Source organism: Aulostomus chinensis, chromosome 7, assembly GCF_037954235.1.
Source record: "Aulostomus chinensis isolate RoL2024-O1b breed Wild chromosome 7, RoL_Achi_v1.0, whole genome shotgun sequence".
Lineage (NCBI taxonomy): Eukaryota > Metazoa > Chordata > Actinopteri > Syngnathiformes > Aulostomidae > Aulostomus > Aulostomus chinensis.
Window position 1 is genome coordinate 16,530,001 of NC_141326.1, and position 21,246 is coordinate 16,551,246.

At 42.9% G+C, this 21,246-nt stretch overlaps 2 protein-coding genes across 6 annotated transcripts in view; one reads left to right on the forward strand and one right to left on the reverse strand.

The window, feature by feature from the left end:
- The window catches only part of mapk8ip2 (mitogen-activated protein kinase 8 interacting protein 2), a 32,184-nt gene extending 16,893 nt beyond the window's left edge, over positions 1-15,291 (forward strand). For 2 of the 5 annotated variants that reach the window (XM_086208798.1, XM_086208800.1), the window contains 12 exons: positions 5,073-5,312; positions 5,398-5,476; positions 5,681-5,884; positions 6,872-9,071; positions 9,739-9,947; positions 10,387-10,462; positions 10,947-11,119; positions 11,224-11,333; positions 11,411-11,533; positions 12,341-12,411; positions 12,503-12,601; positions 13,141-15,291. In XM_086208798.1, coding sequence (XP_086064924.1) covers positions 5,073-5,312; positions 5,398-5,476; positions 5,681-5,884; positions 6,872-9,071; positions 9,739-9,947; positions 10,387-10,462; positions 10,947-11,119; positions 11,224-11,333; positions 11,411-11,533; positions 12,341-12,411; positions 12,503-12,601; positions 13,141-13,213 — 3,657 coding nt within the window. In that variant the 3' untranslated portion in view covers positions 13,214-15,291. Of the gene's footprint in view, positions 1-3,718; positions 3,806-5,072; positions 5,313-5,397; positions 5,477-5,680; positions 5,885-6,871; positions 9,072-9,738; positions 9,948-10,386; positions 10,463-10,946; positions 11,120-11,223; positions 11,334-11,410; positions 11,534-12,340; positions 12,412-12,502; positions 12,602-13,140 lie in introns of those variants that run through there. The other 3 variants (XM_086208801.1, XM_086208799.1, XM_086208802.1) reach the window with 3 other exon arrangements.
- arsa (arylsulfatase A) lies at positions 14,820-20,301 on the reverse strand. Its single transcript, XM_086208803.1, has 8 exons — positions 20,045-20,301; positions 18,841-19,081; positions 18,325-18,543; positions 17,936-18,105; positions 17,599-17,723; positions 16,491-16,618; positions 16,311-16,413; positions 14,820-16,212 (listed from the first exon to the last, which is right to left on the reverse strand). Exons 1-8 carry the CDS (start codon positions 20,263-20,265, stop codon positions 15,917-15,919), a joined length of 1,503 nt encoding a protein of 500 aa, XP_086064929.1. The 5' UTR covers positions 20,266-20,301; the 3' UTR covers positions 14,820-15,916.
- Between the last annotated feature and the right edge of the window lie 945 nt (positions 20,302-21,246).

Sequence of the window (21,246 nt, forward strand, 5' to 3'; positions counted from 1 at the left end):
CATACAGTATAGTAACGCAGGTATCAGTGGCCTCTGTGTAGCTCACATACTGTCGCACATCACATCACACCACACATCACCAGGAGTCCCTACTGCTCACTTCACCAACAAGAAACCAGAGCTTTGCCCAGAGGAAGTAATCTTGCTGACATGGGCTGGACAGGACACTCACCCAGCTGCCCCGAGAATGTGTGCGTGTGTGTGTGCGTGTGTGTGTGTGTGCGTGTGTGCATTTACATCAGCATTATGCAGCACTTTTAGTTTAGTTTCAACATCATTATGATACTTTTAAATAGGGGCAACAACAGCACTGCGTTTACCCTCTATTGACTTCCAAGTTTCTCTCCTCTTCTGCTATTGTGCATAGCTAAAAGTGAAAAGAGAAAAATTGGGTGGCTCCCTACCGCTAGCCTCAGGCAGGGTCCATCAGTACTTTGTCAGTTCTCAAACTAACAGATTTAAATGCACGTGTCCTATATTCTACCAATTGTATTACCGGTGGCCACTGCTGCGCAGAAAACTGTACAATGTTGCTTTAACTAACAGGTGAGACAGAGGATTTCAAGCTCATGCAGTTTGATTTAGCCTGCATCATTTTGGTGACATGCTGTCAGTCAAATGTCACCGTCATCATCATCATCATCATCATCAGCAGCAGCAGCAGTCCCGCCCTCTCCTTCACTGGACCAGTTTCTATGTCGGTATGATTTGATCATATTGGGCAGCCTGTCTTTGATCTTTAGGATGAACGGCCAGTCTAAACAGTGAGATTATCCTCTGGCCCCAATCCCCAGCTCTGATTAATTCCAATTTGTTATGGGGTTCAGGTCTTAATCTGCATAAAGCTTTCGATCAGTACTTAGCCTTTGTGACAGGAGCACACACAAACATGCATCTAAAACTAATAGACATCGTCTCCTAAAACCGCTAATTTTGTTCAGCTGAAACCAGGCAATTAAAGATCATGAGTTTGTTTTCATTGCTATAACCATCCTGGCTTATCTGTGGCATCGCCAGTGGTTATGTTTGACGATGTGTTTCAACCGTGTGATTATTTTTTTCTTTTAGAATTTCCTTTCCATCCCATCGTCTTAACTAGGACAGAGAACCTCAAAGTGCCCCTTCCCCCTGTTGTTGTTTCTGAATTGTTGCTGTCTCACATCACATACACACTCTGCTGCTTTCTACCTCGTCTTGTGCCGTATTCTTCACTTCCTGTCACTCTAATCCATCTTTGTCTCCCCTGAGCCCTGATTGAACACCATGAACAACATGCATAATTCAGTATGTGTCAGAGCAGTGGTGTCTGTGTCTCAGCTGTGGCGCTTTACCCAATTTAAAATGTGAAAAGAAACACTGATAGATGGAGGCCATTGCTCGCCTGGTGGTCTTGATTATTGGAGCGCTGTCATATTCTACCATACCCCCCCCCCCATCATGTGATACATTTAGCAAATGGGTTGTTGTTTTGGAGGGTGGTGAGCAGGGATCCACTTATAGATCCTGTTTACTATCATTGCACACACAAAACAAACGATGCAATTCATGAGAGTCATCATAGCCTCATTCCTGAATCAGGGTATTTGGAAAAAAATGCTGGTCCTGCAATTAAATGTTTGGGCTTCTTAATTAAGAATGAGTTTTACACTTGACCTGTTTGTTATGAATTCGTACATTTTCTTTCTGCCTGATGAAAAACAGATTTTAAGGGTCCGGCTTATGAGCATGACATGCGAAGCCCCCAGTGTACAAACTCCTAGAATGACTTGTGAAATGAAACATTTTTATATGCTGGATATTTAATGAGGAAGATGGAGTATATGGGAATTTAAAGATTTTAAAATTGGAGTTAATTGTATGCAACAAATCATGTCAGATACACAGATAATTATTTGGGAATATTTTCTATGCTTCTCTTACAGTTGTGTGATCTACATAAATATGTATACAGTGGGAGAGGGGGACGGAGAAAGAGAGAGAGGGAGTTGCTTGTTTTTAAATCTCATAAACTGTGATCCACAAGATCAGATTTCTCTCAAAACGTATGAATTGAAGGTGTCGGGTAAAGATTACAGCTCCAGTTGATTTTTATCTCCCTTCTCATTGCCATGCAGCACCATATGATGAATTTGTTATAATTGAACGGACACTTTTTGACATGTGATTTTCGATTGCTGAGCACATGTTGTGACGGAGCTTGAAAAAATCGGCTTCTGAATATAACTTCTTACTCAGAACGCTCAGCCCGAGCCCTAACACAGCAGGGATTTTCAAGTATCGACTGAAGGATCTACAAAAGCCATAATTGCCTTTTCACGGTGAAGCCCGTAAGTGAAGGTGCTGCCTGAAATTTATACTCAGTGAAAGCCCCACAACTGTTGTATTTCAGTGTCCGTGTGTATCTGTGGCATCTCCGCTGCACTTTAAAGAACACTTAATTCTCGGCCTCTTCTTCTGTGAGATTTATAACTCCTCCAGGCCCTTTCTCAGTGCCATGCAGCCACCGTTCACTTGGTTTCTCTCATCTGTCCTTCGCTGTGCTACGACAGCTGGTCAGCTCATTAAGGAAGATGGCCGCAAAGTTCACCGGAGGCCTCCTCTCTCGTCAGTGCAGTACTAGAGCTAGGGAGAGGGTTTGTGTTGAACTAGCCGTGCTAAACGAGCCTGCGCACTGCTAATTAGAGACCAAATCTCTGCTCTGTTTTCTTCTTTTTCTATGTTTTAATATACTGTATCTGGCAACAGCTCAGCATCCACAGACACTGCACTACCCAAGCTTCTGAGGGACAGAAATTAATTGTAAATGTAAACAAAGCCGTTAATCCCTCAGTCTGTATTTGACCCTGGAAAGTGCAGCTCTGTGTGTGTTGGGGTGTATCCGCATAGACAGTGAGTACCATTTTGCCAGCAGGAAACCATGTCTTACTTGGCCTGCTGATTGACAATGGAGGGACAGTCATAGAGCTGCATGGGGTGGGGGGGTGCCCTTGGGAAGAAGAGACCATGTGGGTATTGATTCTCGCCGACACACAACTCTTATTTATAGTTCTCTCTTTTTCTTGAAGCCTGTGGGGCTGTCAGGTGGCTTTGATGTCCTCTGACAGTGCAGACTTTTTTTCCCAGGCATTAGTGGCATTTTCACAACCTCGGCTGATTGATCGTTTTTCACACCGTCATGAAGTAATAAGTCACATATCATATGATGGATTTTAATGGGTCAGCAAGAGAAGACGGCATTGTAAATCTCTTTTTTTTAACAGCAGAATAACAGAAAAATAGATGTCAGGGAAGCTGGAAGCACTCATGTACTCTCCTGGGTAATGGATTGAGTGTTGATTTCTGTTGGCTGTGGCATAAAGTGGATGAACCAGGCGTCAGCAGGATTGTGTGGGGTGGATGGGTGAGAGGGTGAGCTTTGATTCCTCCATTAAAAAAGACTGCGCTGAGAGGCAGAGAAACTGCTGCGCTGTTCAAACAGCAAACCAGATATAAATCAGTCCTCGTGTTGGCATTGTCAGTTTTGAAATAGGGAAGAAAGCGCCGGAAAAAACAAATGATGCACCTCTCCCATAAATATGATGATCTGGCATCTTTTATTAGTATCATACACTACAGAGAGTGGTGATGTTTGTGTGATGTCACTTTTTTCACCCTATGATAGAGTCTTTGTGGTAATAAATGCATGTAATAGACTCTCATACTTCCACTTAATCAGTCAGACACATTTTCTTATCTTCTTTGTTTACTGTGAGGTTCACCAGCATTGCATTTTAGAGATTTTGCTTCATCAGTCATTGAGAAAAATGTAAGGCCACCCAGAGGGTAGACACGCACACGCACGTGCACACGCACGCACGCAAGCACACACACACACATTGCACTTATATCTTTGTGAGGACTTTCATTGACATAATACATCCCCTAGGCCCTCACCCTAAACTTCACCATCTCAACTGACTGCCTGACCCTAACCTTGACCCTAAACCTGATCAGAATCTCATCTAACCTTGACCCTTAAACCAAGTCTTGACCTTCAAACGGCCTTTTGAAGAAGTGAGGACCAGCTAAAATGTCCTCACTCGCCAAAAATGTCCTCACTTTGTTGGTTGAATACGTAATGTAGTCCTCAATATGTGGCAAGTACAAGAACACACACACACACACGCACACACACGCAGTCATGGAGGTGTGTGGTCTATTAAACTTAAAAATCATTTAGTGCTCCACTTTCCGGTAAGTCAGCTGAAACCTGAGTGGTATCTGATTGATCCACTCTTATTTCATCGACCATCCCACCTTCATCCTTTGTCTTTGTTTCGCGCACACGTCTACCTCCTATCCCTTTGTTATACACTTGCTTTGTTTGTACTGTAAGGTGTATTTAATAATAATCATTAGATAATCATGTCTGTTTGTACAAGCAAACACGTTCAAACATTTGCCAGTTTCAGACACTTAATCATAAGGAATTTATGACAGTAAATTTAGCTTCTGGGTTTTGAACTGCTGGATGCCCACAATAAGCAGTGGCATCAACTTTAAGACAAGCATTTTTCAGAGTTTCTCAACATTATATAGAGCAAAATGATTCACTTAATCATGAAAATAATCATGAGATTAATCAATACCAAAAAATACTCGTGTATTTAGTGTAACACTTTACCATTATACTTTCAGGGCAATATTTATGCTGGAGGCTAAACTTATCCGTCTTATGTCAACATACACACCGGTGCACAAACGAGGCCGCAGCCTGCAAAATGTAACATATCAGCTAAATGTTTTGTGCTTTCATGTCCTCAGTTGCAGAGTTGCTGACTACAGTACTGTGGCTGTCTGTGTGTGTATTCGTCTGTTTTACAAATGTCCTCTGTGTCATCATAGAACATGGTCTGGGATGCTGCTCACCTAGTTCTATGTATCGCACATAAGATTTGTGAAAGAAAAGGAAGTATACAGTTACTGGCTCAAAGTTTCCCCTCTATTAGAATAGAAATGTGCTTGAGGTGTGACATCACGATTGAATTTACTAACACCCTCTCTCCCTCCCTCTCTCTCTCTCCTGGGGTCAGGACTCCCTCATTTTGGAGAAGAATGACATGCACCACCCAGTCTGTTCCTTTCAAGATGATTTCCAGGAGTTTGAAATGATTGACGATGAAGATGAGGATGAAGAGGAGGAAGAAGAAGAAGATGAAGAGGTTGACCCTGATGCGCCCCCGTCCCCCTCTGTCTCCCCTCCTCCCTCTCCTACTCTTGGTACAGCAAAAAGCAGACCCACCACACTAAACCTCACCACTGCCGTGTCCCAGGTAAGCTGCCTGAAGGGCTTGTTATGATCATATTTTAATGGGTCCAAGTGAGCTTGTTTAGCATCATTCTCTCTCTTTCCATCAGGATTCACTGAACAACAACAGCAGTCTCTCCCCAAAGAAAGGAAGCTGGCAGGACTCTCTACGTATCCCAGCTACACAGCGTGAGGATCAGAGTTTTTTCTCTCTTTAAATAATTGGATGAGTGTTATGTTTTTATTTGTTTGTGTCTATTCATTTGTCTGTTAATCACACACAACTCATGACTTTTATGAATGCAGCTTAAAAAAACATTCAACCTAGCAAAGAAAGAGCAAGTATTACACAGTAAGAAAAAAAAAAACAATAAATATCGAATCTACCTCCAGGCCATCTGACTCCCACCCACTCATGTCTGGAGGATGGTAGCCATGTGACAGGCCAGTGCCCAGCCTCTCCAGTTTCCCAGGCACCAGGGTCCCAGAGCAAAGGTACTCCAGCTAAACAGGCAGGGGAGGGCGGGAATCCCCAGTCCCCTCACAGGCCCCTCCTCTGCGACATGGAGGGCAACAGGCGGGAGAGGCCCGAATACGGTAACAAAAAGGCCAGCCCAGCAAGCTTAGGGCACATTCCATCAACATCTACATGTGTAAAAGTGATTTGAGTTAGTTCATTAATATCAGAGAGTGTCCTGACCTTTATCATCCTGCATCCTTTCTTCAGCTGATGACAGTAACTTTTTAAAAGCCATTTATACTCTATCTTGCCCGAACTATTCATGTTTTTTTCTGTTATGTGTACACGTTATCAGTCTGTCTCGACATCACTGTTAGTGGCCAACAACGGTGTCCAACTCTTACCATAACCAAACACATCCATCAGTCAGTATGTTTACTTGATATTAGAAAAATAATGATTGTGTTTGTTTGACTAAAACTGGGCTTTTGAAATGCATGTAAAGATGTTCGTTGTTAGTCCAAGTGAAATCGTACTTTTTAAGTACATAAAGCGGTTGGGGGAAATTTACACAGGCATGTACGGTTGGCCCCCCATTGGCCTCGGCATTTTGAACATCAATAGGTCATGTATTAAATACAGAAGTCGCACACCACCCGAGGGGGTTTCATGGAAACCCATTTCTAGAGAGATGTGGAGCAAACTATGCTCTCTCAGCAGTTTTTGAATTTACATTCACCATTTGACAGGAACATGGCTTTCTACTGGCTGACTTTGATTGCAATCAGCTGTAAGGAGGCACATAACTTGGTCAATATATCGATTCTTCTCTGGTTCTTGTACTGGGATGACAGTAGTCCAATTAAATGCCTGCAAGTGTGCATGTAAACCCAAAGTGCTTTTAATTGAGGTCAGTGATTAAACAGACTTGACAGCTAAAACCAAAACAAAGCAACAAAACAATATTATTCATATTACACAATAATTATCCAAGTTCGTCTAGCACCTGAAACCTCTCTAACATGTCTCCATTTGCCCTCGCTGTAAAATTATATTGAATTCATGACTACTACTTTTCATTCTCTGATCAATTTCATGTTTCTCCATACTTTTTATCCTGTCAGGTTCATTTGGCCAACATAAGTCCCAGCCTTGCTCTGGCGATGTGACTCAGCCAAAGGTTGACCCAACAATCCAGACAACCAGAGTACCCTCCGTAGATGAGCATTCCCAGTGTTCGGACACAGAGGTGGACCATGACCTCAACAATGATCACAACCACAAACACTCAAACCGGCGTGCCACAGACACATACACAATCACCAACGAGTCAGGTATGGAGCCAGAGACTGACCTAGACCCAGATGGAACCAGTCACTGCTTGTCATCCACCGCACCAATGGGAGCCAACGACGGTGCTGACACACCATTGTCTGATGAGGAGTTGGACAAAGACTTTGAAGTTGAGTTCATGTGTAAGGAGACCTATGATATGGTGTGTAAGGAGAATCAGTCAACATATGTTGAATTTCCACCTATTGAACCCTCTGAGCCAGCTTCTTTCTCCAGCTATGTGTCCTCCAGCCGTTCTGATGCTCTGGAACAGTCCAACAGTTCTGATGGTCAAGAAGCAGCAGCCATTCAGGCAGCACCCAATGACTCCACCTCTCCGTCTTCAGACCCGGGAATAGCAGATATGAACCAGCAAGGATACGTGACTTCAGACCTTGACAAAGACCTCAGTTCTCCAGGCTCTGACTCCGACCTTGAAGGAGAGCTGGAAGCAGCATTTGCCTGTGGAGGTCCAGTGGTCTCGAATATGATCTCCTCTATCTCTGAGACAGAATTAGACCTGACCAGTGATGACAGTAGCAGTGGACGCTCATCTCACCTCACCAACTCCATCGAGGAGGCCAGCTCACCTACATCAGACCAGGAACTGGACCCAGATACAGAGTTAGAGCAGGACAGTGGCATTGTAGGACTGAAAACATCTCTTTTTCTGGGCCAGCCTGACCCAATTAAAGAAGGGTCTCCCCTACCCTCTCCATCACCTTTACCTTCCCCCACTATTGCCACCCCATCCCCGGTTGACTCCCCCATCTTGCCCCCTGAGCCATACGATGTTGGTCAAGATGGGGATGATGACTTGTCTTATGAACACCAGGCTGACCCCGATGAGACTCTTCCTCCAGCCCAGTGCTGTGAGGACAGCCTGTCCAGACAGATGGTGCTGCAGATAGAACCAGACCACAGCCTGGAGAGCTTCAAACGTTCTTTCTACCTTCCAGTGGGACCCAGGCTAATGCCAAGTGCAGATGAATACGATGGAACCAGTGAGGGAGATTCAGAATCAGAAAGTGAAGATGAACTGAGCGAAAACTCAGACTCACCCTGGCTGCTGAGCAACTTGGTCAACAGGATGATCTCAGAGGGCTCGTACCCAATCAGCTGTCCTGAGGAGTGCTTCAAGAGGAAGGTGTCAGTGTCAGACACCATCTCACCATCCTCAGATATCGGAGAGGGAGACAGTTTTACTGATGAAGACCAAAGCAAGAAATCAAGAATGGTTGGATCAGAAAAAGAAGAAAAGGAAGATGAGGAAAATATGGAGCAAGGAGAGAGCACAAAGAAGGTGGAGTCTACAAATGAATGTGTTGTGACAAATTCTTGCCTCTACATGAGCAACCTCACTGGTGACTCTATTACACCACTGATATTGGAGCGCTGCGTTGACAATGTGAGGGGGAACACAGACTGCTCCTCATACACCACAAAAGACTCCACTAAAACACCCAAGAACACCAGGAGACTGGAAGAAGAAGACGAGCCCAATAACGACTTAATGATGCTAGAAAGAAGGAAGGACATGGATTCGCCAAGCCTTTGCGAGAGTGTGGTCAGCGACAAGGATGAAGGACGAGAGACAGAACCCAGACCTGGAAGCCGCTCCTCAGCCTCTCTTGAGCGCATCACTGAGGTCAAACATAGCCTGACACTGGACATACCCACTGCACAGACTAACCGCTGCTTCAGCCTCACCTACTCCACAGACAACGATGAAGAGGAAGACGGCGACTCTTATCCGTTTTTGTGCGGCTTGAGGAGGCAGTCCTACAGGGGTAGTGACTTAGAGCTTGACAGTTCACCACCCATTGATTCCAGTGTACCAGACCATCCCTCATCTGACCATGATCTCCCACTGTGCGAGAAAGATCTGTCTCCGAGGCAGCCGAATGAAGATGATGGACTGGCCTATGACTCCATGAAGTACACGCTGGTGGTTGATGAGAATACTACACTGGAACTAGTGAGCCTGAGAAGGTATGTTATAGAGATTATGTTACAATAACATTGAACAAAGAAATCAGTGTAGAAGAAAGAACTTATTTTAATTCTACTGAATTAAATTGAAAACAAGCTAGCACCAGACAATCCCATCTCATAATACCACAATGAACTCCAAGAGGCATTCATCAGAGTTGTACAAATGAGCAACTGAGATCCATCTAAATGTCTGAACTCATCACCCGGTGATGATGAGTCTCTGTGGCCCAAAGCAGTAGTAGCTCCATGTCTACGCTCCTTACCTTTGAGCTGCAGTCCATCCTGAAGTCATAAGATATCTTGCCGCCAGAGTATTGCTATGTTCCACAATAGAATTAAGTTACAGACAAAGTCAGAAGATGTTGAGCATTACCGGCTAGATATAGCTGGTCTCACCTCCACACAAAGCTGACCATAGTTGAGTGTGAGAATGTAAATCAGCTGGTAAATTTACAATTTTGCCCTCTTGCTCATGCTATGGTAGTTATCGTTTCTGTGGGTTTTTTCTCTCCCTGTGCTAGGGTTGATCCGTCAAATTTTTTGTCATATGTTGCTCTCTGTTGGTCTGGAACGTGAAGTATAAGGTGCTAGCTTGGTTTCAATGCAACATAATGTGGCTTTAAGCAGTTATTCCTTACGTGGACTTGAAAACTTGTCATAACAGGTGCACCTCTGTCCTGAGCGATGACAGTGAGCTCTCTACGCTATGCGACGAGGAGCCTTTGGGGACGGGTCAGGTGGGCTATGGTTGTGAGGATGAGGAGGTGAGGCCGGAACTCCTGAGTTCTTCTGAGGACTCTTCCCCTGAGGCTGATCTCCCATTTTCCAAGAAGTTCCTTAATGTGTTCGTCAATAGTACCTCCCGTTCCTCTAGTAAGTCAATACATTTCTGATATCACAGCATACTACAGTCAAATGCCAAATATGTAATTCGGTGAAAAGATTGATGTAATTCTTCATTCAATATGAAGTTACATATACACGTACACACGTATACACACACACACACACACACATTAATATATAATCTAAATTTGTCAGGAAGCCTACAGGGGGGGAGGGGGCGTTACATGCACCATCAAACAGTGCTCTCACTTGAAGATTCATATCCCTAATGAGGCGAGATTTACATTATAAAGGAATGAAAAGAGTTTCATTGTTATATCTTGTGTGGATACTGCCAGTTAATCTAGTTTACACAAAGATCTCCAAGAAGTTAATGTGAGAAGTGCTCCTTCAAATAACAGGTTAAAGGAATAATAAAGAATGTTTTTTTTGTTGTTTTTTGCGCTCCTCTCCTGTTTCTATCAAGGCACAGAATCCTTTGGACTTTTCTCATGTACCATCAATGGAGAGGAGAGGGACCAGACACACAGAGCAGTGTACAGGTAAAACAATGTTTACACAACCAGAAGTGCAAGGAAAAAATGCTTTTGTAGGAAAAACATTAGGTCCAATTTATACAATTTGTGTGACTCTGGAAAAATATACTCTTGATGAAGAATATTTCTATAAGTTTTCTTTCTACTGCAGCAATCATGAGTCACGAATATTGGTAGGGAACAAGGCTGATGTCAGAGCTTGAAAGCAGCAGGGTGGCCAGTTATAATCACACCATTCACCACCTGGGTCTCTCTGTTTATGTGTGAACTACAAAGGGAGGGAGCAAGCTATTGTACATGCACTTCACTTGTATACTACTTGCAATTAAACAATGCAATTTCTATCTGACAGTCTCCAACAACGCATTTAGACCTGTTTGTCTCCCTCTACTATCTTCCTCTGTGAGCAATTTAATCTGTCTGGTTGTCACCTGAACCCAACCAGACGCAATTTCATGCTTTCATTCCCGCTCTCTGCTGCCCTCCGCAGGTTTATTCCCAGACATGCAGATGAGCTGGAGCTGGATGTGGATGATCCTCTGTATGTGGAAGAAGAAGAGGATGACTACTGGTACAGAGGTTACAACATGCGAACAGGGGAAAGGGGCATCTTCCCTGCCTTCTACGCCCATGAGGTCATAGGGCAATCCAAGGAGTTGTTGGGTGAGGGAACCAACTCTGGCTTTTTAAATTTGATTGACGAGGAGGGAGTGAAGTTGTTACCTCGCAGCAGAATGTCATGTATGTTTCTACTTAACACTCTTTAGGAATGAAACGAAATCCCGCATGGATTGAGACATTCAATGTTCAATTCTTGGGTTCTGTGGAGGTACCTTATCACCAAGGCAACGGAATTCTTTGCGCAGCCATGCAGAAGGTGAGCAAAGTGTAAAACACATCCACAGTAACACAAAACAGACAAGATGCTGACATGTCGTATTGTCTTCTTATGAGATTGCAATTTCGAGGAAACGGACAGTTCATGTGCGGCCTCCTTCCCTGTGTGAGTTGGAGATCAGCTTGCAAGGAGTGAAACTGATAATGAGCCTGGAGGATGAATATGACTCCCTTGATGAGGTATGGAGGACAAATTAATGAATCACTATTGATGACACATTCATTTGAAAAGGCTGAACATCATTAACATCCATTATAATCCACAAAAACAGATTCAACTGCTCCTGTCATTTTTGCCGGACAGTTGCTAACATGCCACTTGATTTTTAATTTTATTTAGCCAACATGTGGTCAGTTTATCCAAATAGCACCTGCTTGTAAGTCTGCTACATGTTTTTCTGGGACAACAGCAATCTTTGTCACTGACTCCCGACACGTTCAGCCAGTCAGCATCCGTCACCATCCAAGGCCAACTATGATCTATGTAGTGCTGTGTGGTAATCTACTGTGGAGCTCTGAAGTCTCGCCAGGCTTTTGATGGATGGTAGAATTCCTTTCGGAAGAGAAATGTTGGTTTCATACATGAAATGGAACAGTTGTAGCTGCCATGTTATTGGTCCTAGGTGTAGGTTCATAATTTTCCTGAACAGCCGCCGGGGCAGCTGAGGAGAGTTCTCCATGTGATCTCTTTAGAATCCAACTTTACAGGATTTTAAACTGCAGATGCTCCATATCTAGGTCAGTTCACGCATGAAACATTTGAAATGGTAAAACTCCAGAAAATGAATCAGCCCTGTAAAGTTTCTTAAGCGGTTGCACAGTTATCACATTTGCTAGGAATTGAGAAGGAACCACTGTTGTTGAAAGTATTTCTTTATAGCTTAATGCACATGTGGAGGGGATCTTGAGCAAGACAGTGAGGTAATTCTGATTACCAACACTTAATTCACCACAGATCTTTATATTTTTGTTCTTGTCTGTCTGCAGTTTGACAGATGTAGTCACTTCTTCCAAATGAAGAACATCTCTTTCTGTGGGTGCCATCCGAGGAACAACTGGTAAGAAAACGTTCTCATCCACTGCCCCTTCGTGCACATGTGCAGTGTATCATCTGACTCACGTTCCATGATGTTGTTCTTCTCTCTGCAGCTACTTCGGCTTCATCACTAAACACCCGATGCTGAACAGATTCGCTTGCCACGTGTTTGTATCCCAGGAGTCCATGCGACCTGTAGCAGAGTGTGTTGGGTGAGTCAGAATCATGCTACTGAGTAATTACTCCTCAGAAAAGCAAACATAGATTAATTAATTTGCATACTGTTTTAGTTTGTTGTGAGATACTGCTATTTTATCAGACATTTACAGCATCTAAGCCAACTAGCAGTTAGCTACTTGATCAGGATGTGGAGCTCTGAAATGCACAGATCTGCTTTTAGCTCTTTAAATGATGCACAATAAGAATATTTTCCAAAAAGTTGGCAAGTTTTTTTGACATGTAGGAGTGTGTGTAAGGTTAAATAATGATTTCAGGCAGTGTCGAGTGTGATTAGTTAAGATGCAGATAACTCACTGTCTCTGAAACAAGGGCAGACGGTGGACCAAGGAATTGGCAGAACAGTCCAGACAGATCAAAAACAGTTACCCTGTTGATGGAGAGATTTCTGTATTATTATTAGAATAAAGAACACTATGTTTGCATTTACTGGATATAAGTACAAAAACTGTGAGGTTCAGTTTGTAGTCTAGTAGCTGTCAGTAAGATATCTGTGTTATCTGTGTTTGTGCAGACGAGCCTTCCAGGAGTACTACCAGGAACATCTGGAGTATGCCTGCCCCACTGAGGACATCTACCTGGAGTAAGAAGCATCGAACCATGAGGACCACCTTCTTCCTCTACAGCTTGCGTATGTTCATCAGGTTTGCCATCAGAGGGCGCTGTCAGTGGGGGTCTACTCTCCATTGTAAAACACTCTGAAACTGGGATCTTCATTTCTACAGTATGCTAGGCATTTGACTGACTTCATTCATCTCTCTCTTTGTTTATTTCCATCGTCTCGATGGATAGATGCCTGTTTCTTTTATCTTTTTCTATGATATAAAACTAAGATGCTGAGCACCTGTTTATTTAAAGGCTCCTCTTTTGAAATGAAAACAATATACCTACTACTGCAGTTTCACCTTTCAATGCATGGCTGGTAGGATTACTGCACACAGACACAGTACACATATCCAAGTGAATGGCAAGCAGCTCAACATTCAGTAAGGGGATGGTGTAGAATCTAAGACGTTGGGGGTTAATTAACTATAACTGTAAATATGTATTTCTTCAATGTAGACAAACTGCTGATTTGATTTCTACTGATAGACATTGGAGCAAAGTAGAGAGAGTACAGTGAACTGTCCTTGGTCTAAGCTTAACCCCTGTGTCGCGTACAAGACGTAATGTGTGTTGTAAATAAATGTATAGAAAGTAGACATACAGGCGCCTCGTCCAGACTAATTAAGAAACACTCAAAGTTGATGGAGGGAATTCTGCTCTCAGTTTTGTCGTGGGTAATGATAGGAGACTATTTTCGGAATGTTGCACTGACTTGATATGAACTTTGAACGTCATCGGCCCCACTGGTATCTTATCGAGTTCGGATCATGTCCAGCAGCTGTGAGTACATGCGGATGATATGATGACAACTATTCAAGGATCCTCAACGTTGCACTGCATGCTCACCTACATCACGGAGCGCTTTTCTGAGACATGATTCTACTGATAAAATGATGAATCATAGAACAAACACACATTTTGCTGAGGTTAAAGGAAGCAAAGGCCCTGTGAAAAGCCATATACTCACACCTCTGACTGTTTAACTCTGGTCTTTAGTGATATCTTTTCTTTCAACGTGGCAGAAATGAAATCGACAAAATGACGTGAGGCTGTACGGCAGTTCGCATACTTCCTGTATCACCACAGAATCTTCAATGAGGCATTACGAGGAATGTTTGTAGTTATGTAAATGATTTGACTGTGAACTTTGTTTTGTTTGTTTTTTTAAGTATGGTGGACAAGAGGGATTATTATCATATTTATTTATTTATTGCTTTTAGTCTGGACAAAGGTGGGTTATCATTCACATGTTACACAATAACTTACAGTACTTGAGTTGTTGTAGCATGCCATATCTTTCAGCTCAACACCGTATATAGGGGAGGGGGAACATTTCAGCCTTTAATCACCTTTAATCATCTCCCATCGTTCCTCAAACACTGTTTACCATCGTGCTCTGCTGCTTTCAGTCACAGTCCAATAGGGGAAAAAAAACACAAATCTACAGGATTTCAGTGTTAAAAGTTTACTGAAAGTCGATATTGTAAGAGGGGAGGGTGCTGGGTGTTATCGACATACGTACCGCTGTCATTTAGATCATGTATATACAATCTAAAGTAGTGCTGTGTCCTTTATGTTCTGTATGTTAATGAAATGAATGTGTAATTAATTACAACGAAATAAAAAAAATTACATCCAGACAAAAAAAAAAACAAAACAAAACAAAACATAAAAGAGAAAAAAAAAAACATTAATGTCTATGATCTGCAATAATTTTATTTCAGCGTCTCATGTTTCCACACAAGGTGTGTTATCTGTCACAATGGCGGCATTTTGGGTAAATGTGGATGAACAGGCTTCTAAAAGCAGCACATTCAGGACACGTTTATGGCATCGTTAGTGTGACACACCCACCAGAAAACCTGCTGTATGAGCTGAGTAGTGACTGAGTCAGCTGCCATTGGAAAAATGATTATCGCCAATTATATTAAATCAGCTTTGAGCTCCAACAGTGTGACCCATCCCTGATCTATATCCTTCTTCTTCTTCTTTTTTTTTGCTTCTGGTTCTGTTTTTCTATCTGCCTGGTTAAATAATAAAAAAAAACAACTTCTTTCCACACAGCTACACAAAAAACAACCTCTGAGGATGAGTCTAGTACCGCATAGCCACCGAGACATGAGTTCATAAATAAAACCAAACTTTTGACTTTATTACATTACATACAAGATTCTGTATACCTAGAGGAAAAACAGTATGTGACAGAACAAACATATCCTATCTTTTATCTTTAAAAACATGAACTTGTAAAATTCAAGGGAAAAGAAAAAGACAAAAAAAAATGACTCTGCCTTGTCATGAATTTGGTCTTAAAAATAAAATATATGCTTGATGTCTGAAACCTTTATTGTGGTCTTTATTGTTCAGTTCTGTTTTGATTTCTGTTTGTAAAAACTGGATGATTTTAAAGAATGCTGGAGTCAAATCGACATCATGAATTAAAAGGTTAAATGATTTTAAAAGCAACTAAGGAAACATACAGTACATTGCAAATAAAGGCATTTTTTTTCATTCCTCATTGAGGAAACTGGTTATTTGCGAATTACAGTACTCTTTAAGTAGACGTGATCATCATCAAACATCAGCCTTGCATTTGGTGCTTTTTTAACAAAAAAACAAATCAGTGCATTACCTCCCTCATTCCCATCTCTACATCTTTGTCGTTACTGGCTGATAAGGGGCCGTTAGCAGCGGCAGCAGCTGGGTTTGGGGCTGCACTGAGGATTGCAGCAAGGCTCCAGCAGCGGGTCATTCCCTTTTGCTATCTGACTCTCTCCAAACACCATGGAGGCTTCGAACTGCTGCTTGACTACCTTAATTCTCTCCAGCAGAGCTCGGATGTCCGGTCTACCCATCAAGGGGAGAGGGTAATTCTCGGAAGGGTCGGCCTCCAAATCAAAAATGAGCGGTGGGTCGTGGGCCGTCAGTACTGCGAACACTGGACAGTCTTTATCCGGGGTCGTACCACTGTGGGTTGCACCTGATGTGAAATAGATCAACAGGCAGGAGTCAAAGCCTGTGTGACTGGGATTCTGTTGGTTCTGGACATTTCTGATAAACTGCGGGTGTGAAGCCCACCTCGTGTGTAGAAGTGGGCCTTGTACTTCCCGAGCCTGAGCGCAAACAGGCCGTACTGCTCTTTGGGATCTGTGGGGTAGAACATCATCGTCTCCCTTTTACTCTGCAAACAGGAATTAAACATCAATGCATCAGTTTGATTGTCACAATATTACCAATAATTTGCTGTGATGTGTCTACCTGTCCGTGTTTAATGAGGATTTCTGTCATATCGACGCCGTCCAGCTGCACCTGAGGGAGTTTGGCTCCCGCTAAGCTCGCTATGGTGGGCAGGACATCCAGAGTGCTCGCCATCTCATGAGTCACACCTTAGACAGGTAGTGTGCAGAGACGAGAGGCACAAGGCATCAGGCGTTCATTGTTCTGCAGTCATTGAATGCAATTCATGCTTGTACTGAAATGAAAGGAGAGAGTGAACGTCTGGAATGGTTGAAATCAGCCTCACAATTGGAAAAAGTTATTCCATGAAAACAAAGTTGGTGTTTGCACATTAAGCCGACTATATCTGAGATTTCTGCAAACACTCATGGTGCCGCTGTCACTGGGTGAACACGTGGTGCGCCTTCTTGGCTCAGGCAGAGTTGGAGAGGCAGGCTTCAGCTCAGAATGTGGACAGTAGCCTCCAATGAGAAGATGGTGTGGGGGTAAAACCAGATATGGAACGAGCAACGTTGCGGCACAAAGGCATGAGAAGATTTTATATGCTACTTGTCTTTTGCCCATTGAGTTTACACTCACTTGCTGTATGTTAAAGTCATACTTCATCCAAGAAGGGGTTTTTTGTTGTTGTTGTTGCTAATCAAGTACCCAAAAATAGTTGTTTACATGTTTTTTTCCCTTCTCCGTCACTTTGTGACTCTAGAGTGCAGAATGAGCCAGCCATGTGTATTTAGCTTGATGCTAATAGCAACTAGAGGCTAACAACAGCTACAACAACAAAACAACAGCAAAAGTGTTCAAAGATGTCGGTTTACAAACCCCCAAGCGCATCGCTCCAAGTACTCTGATATATCGAGGTGTAAGCAAAGTAATCCCCAAACTCTTGGACCAGATCTAAAAACCAACCAACTTTAACCCTTAAGGTTCACTACTGTTTCACTGCAGCGCTGAACTGGAAGGGTGATAGTTGATAAATCTTGACCTGCAGGATTCCAGACCAAATGTCAGACATTTTGTGTAAAGCTATAAGTGCGTGGGTGTGTGAACGCTTAATCCAAACCAAGTGCAGTGTGTGTAATCCATTTCAGGAGAAGCGTCCACATTTGCAGAGGACCAAAAGAGTTCTGACCTGGTGTGATGGTCCCAGGCCAGAAGGCGATGGCTGGCTCTCTCATCCCCCCCTCATATGTGGTACCTTTCCCACACTTCAGGAGACCAGCATTACCTCCACGGGACATGCGCATCAGTTCAGGCCTACAGTACACACACACACACACACACACACACACACACACACACACACACACACACACACACACACACACACACACACACACACACACACAAGAAAAGCACCATATTGTACAATAATTCAATATAATCTATGACGCTGCCGTGCTGCTTTTTCTTCAAATTAGCACTTGAAAATAATATAAAATTATGTTCCAACATAACAACAAACCCACCCGTTGTCTGCTGTGAAGAAAACCAGCGTGTTGTTGATGACTCCAGTCTTCTCCAAGGTGGCTAAGAGACTCCCGATGGTGTTGTCAAACTCCAGCAGTGCATCCCCAAATGGGCCCCTAAGAGACTGCCCAGCAGCCCCCGGACCAGCATACTGAGGGTAGTGGGTGTGCTGGGGGATGGAAGAAAAAAAAAAAAGAGAATATTGTTCAGTCTAATGCACTGTTTCCATCACCTATAAACAAGAGGGGCAAAAATGAGGAGCGAGATGCTAACTCCGGAATTTCATAACATGTTTTCATTTTTTGAAGAGTTCAACTGAGCCGGAGAAATCTTTACACTGAAGGGAGTGATTTTCCTCTCACTATCCCAGGAGGTTTTTGTTGCCTACATGGGACGGATAGTAGAGGAAGAAAGGTTTTCCGTTCCTGGCTGCGGCGGTAATGAAACCGGTTGCGAAGTCACTGTAAGCCCTCTCCAGGTCCAGGAAGTTGACCGGTTGTTGCTTGATGACATCATTGCGCATGAGCGGAACAGACACAGTGCCGACGTCACACAAGCCGAAGCACTTCACATCTGGAGGGAAACAGGTCAGGTTATGGCACGGGCCCTGCGGAAGCAACAGAGAGAGATTCAAATAGATCCGTCAGGACGAATACACGCCACACAACTTTTCTTCTGTCAACTAAAGGTAAAATGCAAAAAGATAATCCGAAAAATATTTTGAAATAAATCACACAAAATGACGTACATTACTCACATTATTTTAACACACAGATAAACGTAAAACTCTATCTAACTTTCAGTCGGCAAAATAACAACCATTCAATGTCCTAAATGGGTGCAGAATGAAGTGGTAAACTTTTAATGTGAATTTTTTTTTTTTTTTTTATCCGCTTGCACCGACCATGTCGTGGGAGTAGGGGATCCCCAGGTACTGGTCAAAGCCCTGCTTGGTTGGGAGGAACGTGCCATTAGGCCCAACTCCCAGGTGCCACTTCCCCACAGCAGCTGTAGCGTAGCCAAGAGGTTTCAAGACCTCAGCGATCGTGGTCTCATTCAGAGGAAGACCGCCTACCGAGCCTGGATACAACACTCCCGGGTAAATCCCTGAGCGGGTCTGATACCGGCCCGTCAACAACGACGCCCTGGAAGGCAAATAATAAAAATGAAAGTTTGGGGGTTAATTCAGGTAACAATGAAAGGAGCGTGTCGGGCTTCCATGTTACGCTTCAGATGAAAGGTGAGACAACAATCCAGTCAAAAGTGTGTGTTTCTTCTTCCCGCCACAGTTAAATGTTATTTCTGCATCTGTGTAGAAAGATGGATGACAGGTCTACAAGTTAATGAGCGAAGGATATTCAGATCACATTTGGTGATGAACAGAGCTGTGCTTCTGTGAGCAGGAACTGTGACATCACAAATGTCTTAAAAACCAATCCAGTTTAATATTCAGGAATGACAAAGAGTGAGAGAAGTAGGAGACATGGTGGTATTCATGACTCAGGAGTCTTTCATGAAGGGATTTTGGAAAATAAAATACTACATAGGAATTATTGTGACTTTCACTGGAATTGAGATATAATTAACACTATCAAAAGGACCAATCATTAGAGCATCATTGGCATTATAATTTGATAACATGATGGTAATGATGTGATTTTTACAGGGAGGTGTGTTTCGACTCACATTTGGCCTTTGCACCTCCTGTAATTTGGAGATTGCACCGAGGCAAACTGCAAGGTTAATCACATTTCGAAACATCGTCCAGCCACGGGGAGATGCACTACTTGGCATTTTAATGGTTTTAATGTGGTTATTAAATATTTATCCATGAAAAAAAAAATCAAAATCAATCAAATGATACGTGAGTGGATTGTATATTTAGCGTCACTTCTAAAATACAGCATCATGTCGTTCAAGACTAATTTCACTCACATGATTGATTTATGGACTCTTAGTAAACTGAGGTAAAAACTTGTGGAAGATACAGTGATATGAGTTTGGTTCCTGCTGTCGTCACCTGGAAGTTTTAGCTCTACCCTAAACAAGCGGTCGACTTGTCTCCGTGTGTGCTGTTTGTTCGCGCAGCGGCGGCGGCGGCAGGTTACCTGGAGGGGCTGCAGACCGGGCTGGTGCAGTAGAAATCTGTAAAGCGGAGTCCCCCCGCAGCCAGGCGGTCCAGGTTCGGAGTCAGCGAGGTGGGGTGTCCGTAACACCCCAAGTCACCAAAACCCAAATCATCCGCGAAAAGGAGGATGAAGTTAGGCGGCGAGCCTGCGCAAGAATAAACCAACAAAACGGTCAAAAAGCCGAGCAGGTTGAAATACATGTCGCTCGGTCTGGGACCCAAATGAAAACATCAGCCACTTCCGGGATCTGAGGAGGAATAGCATAGGAGGCGGGGGTTCAGTTGATCGAAGTCGCTCATTGGAGCGTGATGATCACGTGTGTTTTTGGCTTCAGCGTGGAAGCAATAAATTGGAACGATTCCTCAATTCTATTATTATGTAATTCTACTCTCTATCACTCTGTGGCAGAAGCCGCTTCCCACCTCCACCCCCCAAGAGTGACCGTTGTGTGTTAATATGATGCCAACAAACGTGTTTATCAGTTTGTAAAACTACACTAAATCAGCTCCTCCGGTCAAGTTAGATGTTCTCAGATCAGTACTGAAGATGAAGGTTTGTAAAAATTAGCTTTCAAATAAAAGATAAGTTACATAAAATAGTACAAAACAAAAGATTATATGTCTCATAACCAAAATGAACTGTGTTAAAGAGGAGGGCCCTGGGAGGTGCGTTCCTCTGTCAGGGCAAACTTTTGGCCCCTGGTACTTTGGTGCTTAGTCCCTAATTAAAGCTGCCAACCATGAGCGGCCCCTCACACCCCTGTTCACGTGGAAATACTGGGAATTTTGGTATGGATCGGATACCAAGTAAATACAGTGCCAGTATCGCAGATACCGATATGTTTGACTTGAAATGTCATGATCATTGAATCATTTTGCGATTTTACCTTTTGTTAGTTGGTTATGATAAAACACTGGACAAAGATTTTAGACAAATAAACATTTTTTGTATTAACTAACTACACTTTAAAACAATTTAACAGTATAAAAATAATAGAATAATTCCCCTTTTACCTTTTACTACGTGCAGTTGTTTAAGAAAAAGTCACTAGTGCAAAATAACAAAAAGCAGCTGTGTAACATAAATATAACAATGTTAACACAACAAGAAAAACCTTCTATTACACATATATTTGAGAAAAAACAATTCAGTAAAAAAGAAAGAAAGTGGGTTGTGCAGAA

Coding starts and splice junctions, on each gene's coding strand:
- arsa (XM_086208803.1), bottom strand. CDS start 20,265: ATGTATTTCAACCTGCTCGGCTTTTTGACCGTTTTGTTGGTTTATTCT. Junction 18,544..18,840: donor TCCCCTACTCCCACGACATG/GTCGGTGCAAGC, acceptor TTGCTTCCGCAG/GGCCCGTGCCATAACCTGAC. Junction 18,106..18,324: donor TCCTCTACTATCCGTCCCAT/GTAGGCAACAAA, acceptor TCCATCCCCCAG/CACACCCACTACCCTCAGTA.